Genomic DNA, 8,974 nt, shown 5'->3' on the forward strand with positions numbered 1-8,974 from the left:
TAAAACTATGCTCAATGCATTGGTGGACTTGGTTAAATATTAATCTTTAAAGACATTTTGATACCTGTATTGATAATCAATACACTAATTAGGCCCAGAGCCAGGGTGATTGAATTACTTTGAATAGCTTCAGACAAAGCTATTCCCCCACCTCCTGCCCCAAAACAGACTTTCTCCTCAGTTTCCCATAAGGATTGAATGCAGATACACAACCTGAAGAGCAAGTATATACAGGAATCCCAAAAGGTGCAATTAAAATCTTTATTCACAACAGTATCCATCAAAAGAAAATTTAAAGGCACAAGAGAAAAATTCACAGAAAAAGTAAACAAAAAGGCACTGTTATTTCTTAGAGTGGAACCAACATCATTTTGACTGCTAGTACTTTTTCTTTTAAATACATCTCATAGCAATCTAAACCCACTGTACCACAATGAGCTCTATTGCTGTTTAGAATACAGCTCATACACAGGTTTGAATGAATTTGTACAATTTTAATGTATTCACTGAATACTACAATATTTACAAAAAGTCCCAGAAAATTCCAGAAAGTGAGGATTTATTTTTCTTGGTCTTTTGAAAGAGGTCTTCGAAACAGCAGAATATGTGGTTCTAGAAATAAAAATAAAAAGTCAGTCAGTGGTAAATTCGCAGCACATTTATTGCATATCACTGTATTCCTTCACTGTAGGACTTACCGTTAATAAACTTAAAGGACCAGCTCTAAAAAAAGTGAAGTAAAGACATAACTATAGGAGAATTTTTATTTTCTGTACCAAGTACTCTATAACTAATCTAATTCTAAAAGAGAATAAATAAATACTATGATTTAAGCAATGCATTTTTGGTTTCAGAGACCTACCATTTCAACTATTTTGGTAAAAAGTAAAATCAAGTGTCCCCTTTTGGCAAGGGGACGAGAACCCACAAATTACAAATAAAATTTTAATGGAAACTTTAAACAGTCAAATTAATATTTGACCTACCATTTCAGGTCAATCACACACTTAGCAGGTGCAGTGACATTCAGTTATGGGGTAAAATGTCAGATACAACCCAGAGCAACTCATCAATTTTAATCACCAGTACTTCAATTTGACATGGAGAGCAATCTAAAGTAAGGAAGCACCCCCCTCCCCCCCGCCAACTAAAATGTCAGTTAGGCAAAGTTCTCTCGAACTCATTAATTTAACCCTCCCCCTTCAAAAAAAATAGACCTCAGGTGCAAGCATATGTAGGACCTCTGCTGCTTATAGTAAGTAATGTACAGACTGCATACGGAGCTGCAGAAACACCAGGAAATGTGCTGCCTTTCCAACAGGCCAACCTCTCAACCAGTAGTCCCAGCTGAAGAAATGCTTCACATGCCTATAAAGACCGGTTGCCAGTTTAGCCTGTTGCAGCACTTTTAAAAAAAAAAGCCCCAGCATCTCCTGATCTGGGATGCCTCCCGCCCTGTCACCAAACAGAATGATGCATGACCCTCACTACATTTACCTGCAATTATTGTGATACTATAACAAGTACTCTGTATGAAACCAGTCCCAAGAGCATGTATTTACATAGGACCATGTATTTACATATATAATCAAGTTCCATTGAAAATATCAAACAAAGAAGTAGGGTCACATTTATGAGCATTTACCGTTACAAATAAATTAGGATGCTTAGGCTCTCTATTTCATTGCATCAGCTAACCATGGAAAATCATACAACCTTTGCAAACGCCGTTAGTGTTACAATACAATATACAACCTCTGCAAGAGATATTATAACATAAGAAACAGGAACAGGAGTAGGCCATACGGCCCCTCAAGCTTGCTCCGCCATAACCCCTTATCGTTTAAGAAACTGTCTATTTCTGTCTTAAATTTATTCGCAGCTTCCACAGCTCTCCGAGGCAGCGAATGCCACAGATTTACAACCCTGAGAGAAGAAATTTCTCCTCTATTTTAAATGAACAGCCCCTTATTCCAAGATCATGCCCTCTAGTTCTAGTCTTCCCCCATCAGTGGAAACATCCTCTCTGCATCCACCTTGTCAAGCCCTCTCATAATCTTATACGTTTCGATAAGATCACCTCTCATTCTTTTGAATTCTAATGAGTAGAGGCCCAACCTACTCAACCTTTCCTCATAAGTCAACCCCCTCATCCCCAGAATCAACCTAGTGAACCTTCTCTGAACTGCCTCCAAAGCAAGTATATCCTTTCGTAAATATGGAAACAAAAACTGCACGCAGTATTCCAGGTGTGGCCTCACCAATACCTTATATAGCTGTAGCAAGACTTATCTGCTTTTATACTCCGTCCCCTTTGCAATAAAGGCTAAGGTACCATTGGCCTTCCTGATCACTTGTTGTAATGGCATGGTTCTTGTAAAGAAGGAACAAGATTTTGCAAATGGATGAGGGCAAAAAAGTCATGATATTGCAAGCTGATAGCCAAGAATTCACTCTTAATGGAGCTTTTGGAAACAGGCTCTAACTCCAAAGATTCTAAACCTCCAACAACTGATACATACAAATCCCAGGCCCCTCAAAATAATTTGCAGCTATAAGGCACTAGGTATGGATAACTCTGCTGTCGCGTCACTACGTGGGGAGTTAATATTCGGAACTCACATTTACTCAATCTATGGCAGTGTGCTGGTGTACCAACTTATAATAATGAGGTTTGATGAAATTCTTGAGAGAGAGATCTAGGCCTCTAGCAAATATAAAAAGCTGTATTTAAAATGGTTTCTCATCTGCCTTTTCTTAAACTGTAAGGAGACACTGGGTTGCTCCAGTGTCATCAAATTAAAAAACCTAACAAAAGTGCCCCCTTTTTAGAGGGGCACAACTAATAAAGAACTTAAGTAAAAATAAAGGAAACTTATTAACTTAAATAAATAATATTTGCACTATCCACTACATCCTCCAGTACCCACCGGTCGAGGAAGGGCTCAAGTGTACTAGCGTATACCGCGTGCTCCTTCCACCCGGGTGTGGACATGGCCACCTTGGCCAGGCCCAGGAGCAGACCCACGAAGATTTCTCATCCAGTTAGATCCCAGGTGCAGTGCAGATAACACAAACTTCAAACTCAGTTTTGAAAGTGATCTTACATTAGTCTTCACTGGAAGCTCAATCTTAAGTCTAGCATACACCAATAAAAGTCTAAGCAACTGTAAATAAACCAGGACAAAAATACATATTAAAAATCTTGGGTGGGGAAATAACTAAGTACACCATCAGCTAGATACAGCAGATTGAAGATAATTTATCTATATGCACGAATACCTTTTTTTAAAAGCCATATTTGTTTTCATTGCATCCATTTGTTTTCCTCACAGTGCAAAAAGTTCTTATCCCTTAATAGTCATAATACCTGGTTCATGCATCATGTAGTGGACCCAGCCCAGAGACTGCTGGACACCTAGCTTTCGCCACTCGTCTTCAGACATAAGATGAGTCTTTGGTACTTGCTTTGCAAGTTCTTTGGGCAACATAACATGCCTGTTAAAGAATCAGAAATTAAGTTAATTTATAGTTAAATATATTATACATAATGTTTTGTTCATATTTAATCCAATCAACTTTTATTTTAGATGACGAATACAAAAGTAAAATACTGCGCACGATGGAAATCTGAAATAAAAACAGAATGCTGGAAATACTCAGCAGGTCGAGACAGCATCTGCGGAGAGAGAAACAGAGTTCACATTTCAGGTTGATGACCTAAAGATCAGTGACCTGAAACGTTAACTCTGTTTCTCTCTTCACAGATGCTGCCTGACCTGCTGAGTATTTCCAGCATTTGGTTGGATGAAGTAGCTTTAGAAGCACCTGACGTTAATATTTAGGACAAGGAAACTCCAATGCGATCAACATAGTGAATGAAATTAAATCTTTAAAACATATAAACTTGACTACATCAGACAAACCAATAATAGAAAAATGAAAATAGATAATTTAGTAGATAGAAACTAATATGCGATGTTCTTTATAGTAATTAGCCTCCAATATCAAGATCAGACGTAACCATGTAAAGAGGGTCAGCTCTGCTGGAGACATGGGGGCTGAAATTTACCTCTGACCTTAACGGGTCGCACCTTCCATTCCTAATATGTTTTTTCCGCTGCTTGGGATGAGGTCGACTCTTTCGCGAAATTCAGATCTTTGCCGGTTTTTTTTTGGGCAGATCTGAAGTTGGTCATAATGTGGGGAGGTAAGTACAGGTACAGTGTCGAGAATTCTGAAGCCTCGGGACCGAGGCCACTCTGGATTCTGTTTATTTCCAGACATCGGAATGTCTTCCCGAGTCCAGAAACGCCTGGGCCAAGATAGGTAGGTAAGGTGGGGTCAAGCGGCAGCGGGAAGTCGGCGGCACGTTGGGGGGGGGGCGGTGTCCAGATTCCAGACGAACCCACCATAGATCGTCCCGGTGTTCGGAACTCCGGATTTTTGATGCTGTACCTGTACTGCAGAGGGGTGGAAGTGGAGGCGGGATGGAGTCTCTCCCGCTGGCAGTCAGCAGCGGAGATGATGTCACGACGTGTGTGCGTCACCACGGTCTTCCTTTCACTTAAAAAAAAGGGAGAAATTTCGGCGTTCAGAAACACTGTTCCACTGGACCACCAGGGAGGGTTTCGACCAGGCCAGCGGCCTGGCACCCAAGAGGGGTTGCCAGGCTGAACCCAGAGGCATATTTGGCTGGCCGATCTGGAAGTCGGTTGACAAAAAAAACCACATGACCGCCGTGGTAATGCACCCTCCCCTTGAAGGGCCATGGCTCACACACAGAATTCAAGGTGTACCAACAGAAAAAGCTGTTGGGGACACCGCGTGGCAGATTTAGGATTTTTCGCACTAAACTTCGCGGGAGGTGTGCTGGAGATCGGCAGTGCGCCCTTTGATGACGCAACAGCAGAGTGGAAGTGGGGACCGTCACAAAAATCCCCGAGGTGAATTTCTCTAGCAGTGGCCATTGGACTGGAAGTCGGTGGTCGCCACTTTCTGGTGTAAGTGGCTTTTTTGGGGACCTGAATTTCAGCCCCATGAAGTCTACCCTAGCAAGGAAGATTTAGTTGGCGCCTCTGACCTGTCTACCACCACTGAAATACAGTGGCAGCTTCTGGCATAAAAGATGAGGATTGACATTTTAGAACTGACTGTGAGCAGGCCGAGAGGTCAGACTACAGGTGCAATGAATTTGGTACGGATGGCCTGTACAGACATCAAGGAAAGTCCCAGACTAGAAAAGTTGCCAACATGACTTATTAACTGTACAGTATCTGTTGCTACCAAACTTGTTTTACAGCATTATCAATAGGGAGATTTGGCAGCAAGGGAACTGACCCGGCATAAAGTAGTTCTGTAATACAAGTGGGCTATAAATTGCTAATGTTACAAAAAGAACATGCATAACTTTCTTCTGTTAACTAATGTTACCATTTAACAAGAGGAGCTAGGTCATCAACTTGAGAAAAGCTCAGTAAACATTTAACAATAATACCATCTCCATCTGCCTGGATGAGTACCAACAAAGACAACAATTCTTTTCTGTTTTCACAGGAATTTTCAAACAATAGAATGAACAAACATATAGCACCTTTCACATCTTCAAGACATCCCACAGTCCTTCACAATTAAATTGAATTTAACAAACGCAACCAATTTACATACAGGAAAAGTCCTACAAATGGCAGTAAGATAAATAACCAATCTTGTAGTGGTTTAGGTTAAGAGATGAATGAATGTTGGCTAGGACACCAAGAGAACGCAAAGCAAAAAAAAAGCTAGATGTTGGAAATCAAATAATGAGAAAATGTCAGAAACAACCAAGCATCATCTGTGGAGACTGCAGATGAGTTAATGTTTGGGACTACCTATTTGTACTGCACTTTTTTGACACAGGCACCGATCCAGCACCCCCCCCCCCCCACTGCACTTTTCTGACCGACAGGCAACAAGCCTCGCCCCATCAAGGCGGGGGTGGGCACACGAGGAGAGAAAGAGAGGGAACTCAGGGAAGACGGATCAGGTTCTTCCAATCCCCTACAAGGGACATCAGTGGAGTGGATGATCCAGAAGTCACGACACTGTCACTATTCACTTCATACCTAATAAACCTGCTAACAATCTGTACACAGTGATACATACCTGTGAAACTTCAGGGTGTGGCTTATCCTCTAAGGGGACCAATCAGAAACAAAGGGCGGAGCATATTGGCCATTTTGACAGTACAAATAAACGCGTCTTTAATGTTTCAGGTGTGAACCCATTGTCAGAACTCTAGGTTTCCCCCTTCCCCACCAAATGGTACCAAAGGACCGTTTATGTCCACTGGAGCAGGCATATGGCTGAATGTAATACTTTGCCTGGAAGATAGCATACCCATTATGGCAGAACTGAAGTGTCAAACTACTTTATACATTCAAGTCTCTGGAATAGGGCTTGAACACGCAATCTGACTCAAAAGGCAAGACACTGACACTGAACCAAGGGACAGACACTCAACTCACTAGGTTGAAAATGAAAATTTATGCTTTTAAAAATAAGCAAATACAATTTTTTTACAATTATGCAGAGGCTATTTTCAAATGTGCACCAATCATTCCTTTCCAAGTTACTTGAACACATCATCTAGTCCACACTCACCATTCCCATTATCCTGGTTAAAAATTCCTTCAGACTGCAGCAAACCTGCATCGGTTGAAGTCACCAATATTATCCCTTGTTACTGTGCATTATCCCTCCCCAACCTACTTGACTACATCACTGCTTTTGAAATTTTGATCAGTTTCCACCTCCATAGCACTGTTCAAACATGGTTCTATACATTGTTGCCCCAACATACTCAGCACTTTTCCCAACCTCGCATAGCCACCTCAGGAGCATGTGATGGCTCGATCTCCACTGTCACCAAGAGTGCCTCAAAATCCAATTCACTGCTTCCCCCTAGTTCTCACTTGGACAGTGGCACTTGGCAAGAATGAAGTCAACTTTCACATGCAAGTGATGACATCCAGGTCTAACTCTCCGTTATCACACTCAACTTCACAATGAGCATTGCATGCTTTGATTGCTTGTCAGATATCAAGTTGTGGATGAACCAAAATTTTCTCCAACTTGCCTTAGCAAAGACCAAACCTATTTGGTTCCTAACAACTCAATTTTTATCTTCCTTTCCAACTGCTTACTCAGGGTGTAAATACTTCACAATCTCAGTGCCTTATCTGAGCTGGGGCTGAGCTTCATGTCACAAATCCTGAGTCCCCAAAACTGCACTGTGCAAACATGTTTTTTGGGGAAAAATGCAAACATACCCACCTAGACAGTGATAAGAATAAATTTAGAAAAAACAAGTCGAAGATTGAAAACAAACCGATCTGAAACAAAACATGAATATAATTTATCAGGTGATCATAACAATTAGTTTCCTACATTACAGCAGGAACTACATTTCAAAAGTACTTCATTGGCTGTAAGAGCTTTGGGACGTCCTGAGGTCATAAAAGGCACTATTATATATATAAATGTAAGTTCTGTATTGAGAACAGTCACAAATCTACTTTTGGACTGGATGGTCCAAAAATTTGACACAAAACCAGACGTTATTTTTTTTAAAAAGTTATTCCACTTCCATCTCCAGAAATGGAACTCATCACAGCAGCAACGCAAGCCTCAGTATTTAAACTATTCCAGCAAGTGATACCTTGTAGTAAATAAAATGCTGTCTCTCTGAGACTAGGTCTTGCTGAATGTGTCACGCAGTCAGTCCCTCCTCCTCCCACGTTGGCTTGGAAACTGCGCAGTGACTACAATCAGCCTCTGGAACTTTTTAAGCAAAGTCACCCGGCCGGGGCTGAAATCGCATTATACACAGATCCGAGTGAGATCTTTGGAGAGATGCGGTGCATCCACCTTCTTTCCCGGTTTTTGAACGTAGCAATCAAAAAAGATGGCAAACCCAGCGTGCGAGCCAGTCATTCGGATGCAGGCGTGTGCCAGTAAGATGGCGGGCAGTCGGTGCCCACCCTCCCACCTTACGTCACGGGGTCTGAACCGGGAGCAAGAAGCTCGAGATCACTATAAATAAAACATCTCTCCCAGCCCGCGCACACGGCACCGAGCACCAGCCCGAGTAACGGAACTGGAGGCTGACCACATTTATATAGACGAAGACCTTTACAGATTTCATATTTTGGATCCTACAAACACGAGGCTGGCGAGATTTATATCGACAAAGACCTTTACAGATTTAATATTTTGGATCCTACAAACACAATGAGGCGGTAATACATTTCGTCCGATTTTGTGAAGTTTAGGTCACAAAGCTACGATCGTGAAAATTTAAAACAATCATATATAGCAAAATGTCAACATTCCGGTAAGTCCAAAACACTTAGTCGTTGCGTGTTTACTCGATCCGTCATTTTTTTTGTTCGTACTTGAAACAGAGGCGGGGAAGGGGATGTTTTTCTGAATTTATAAATTACCCCGCCCGCCACCACTTCAAATGACACAACTTATTACCTGTATTCATACTGATCGTCGTAATACTTGTCCGAGTAGTAGATTTGTTTGTTCGACATTATCTGACTCTTGGTCGGCGCCGGCTGAACGACTGAATAGTGACCGCACAAACTCCGCGGCGACTCAAAGCAACCCTCCCCTCCAACCGTTGCGCGTTCCAACTTTACAACCCACGAGGCGATTTGAATCGCACCGGCACGCTCCCATTGGACCGTTCGGAAGATCACGTGATCGGAGCGATGAAAGAAGGCGTGGTGGGCGTTCGCGCGCGCGACCACTAACTCCACGGCTGGATCACCAGCACGAGCATTCGGCGTACGCAAGCGAGGGATGGCCCAGCGGGCGGGGGGAAGGGAAGGAGCGGATGATTAACGCAAGTTTCACGGCGATATTTTCACCGAGTGATGGCTTCTGCCGTCTGTTGGTTGTGTCTGGTGTGTGTTCCAAAAGTCCA

The 8,974-nt window shown here is 42.2% G+C and overlaps 1 protein-coding gene across 1 annotated transcript; it reads right to left on the bottom strand.

The window, feature by feature from the left end:
* Positions 1-247: 247 nt before the first annotated feature.
* Positions 248-8,694, bottom strand: LOC139228684 (cyclin-dependent kinases regulatory subunit 2). Its single transcript, XM_070859969.1, has 3 exons — positions 8,521-8,694; positions 3,371-3,498; positions 248-612 (listed from the first exon to the last, which is right to left on the bottom strand). Exons 1-3 carry the CDS (start codon positions 8,577-8,579, stop codon positions 560-562), a joined length of 240 nt encoding a protein of 79 aa, XP_070716070.1. The 5' UTR covers positions 8,580-8,694; the 3' UTR covers positions 248-559.
* Positions 8,695-8,974: the final 280 nt, after the last annotated feature.

Source organism: Pristiophorus japonicus, chromosome 1, assembly GCF_044704955.1.
Source record: "Pristiophorus japonicus isolate sPriJap1 chromosome 1, sPriJap1.hap1, whole genome shotgun sequence".
In the NCBI taxonomy this organism is placed as follows: domain Eukaryota; kingdom Metazoa; phylum Chordata; class Chondrichthyes; family Pristiophoridae; genus Pristiophorus; species Pristiophorus japonicus.

What these genes read in the sequence shown, in the direction of transcription:
- LOC139228684 (XM_070859969.1), bottom strand. Translation starts at nt 8,579, where the DNA reads ATGTCGAACAAACAAATCTACTACTCGGACAAGTATTACGACGATCAG. An exon ending in GACGATCAGTATGAATACAG is followed by an intron (nt 3,499 to 8,520) that starts GTAATAAGTTGT and finishes ATTCTTTAACAG; the next exon opens with GCATGTTATGTTGCCCAAAG. An exon ending in CTACATGATGCATGAACCAG is followed by an intron (nt 613 to 3,370) that starts GTATTATGACTA and finishes TTTTATTTCTAG; the next exon opens with AACCACATATTCTGCTGTTT.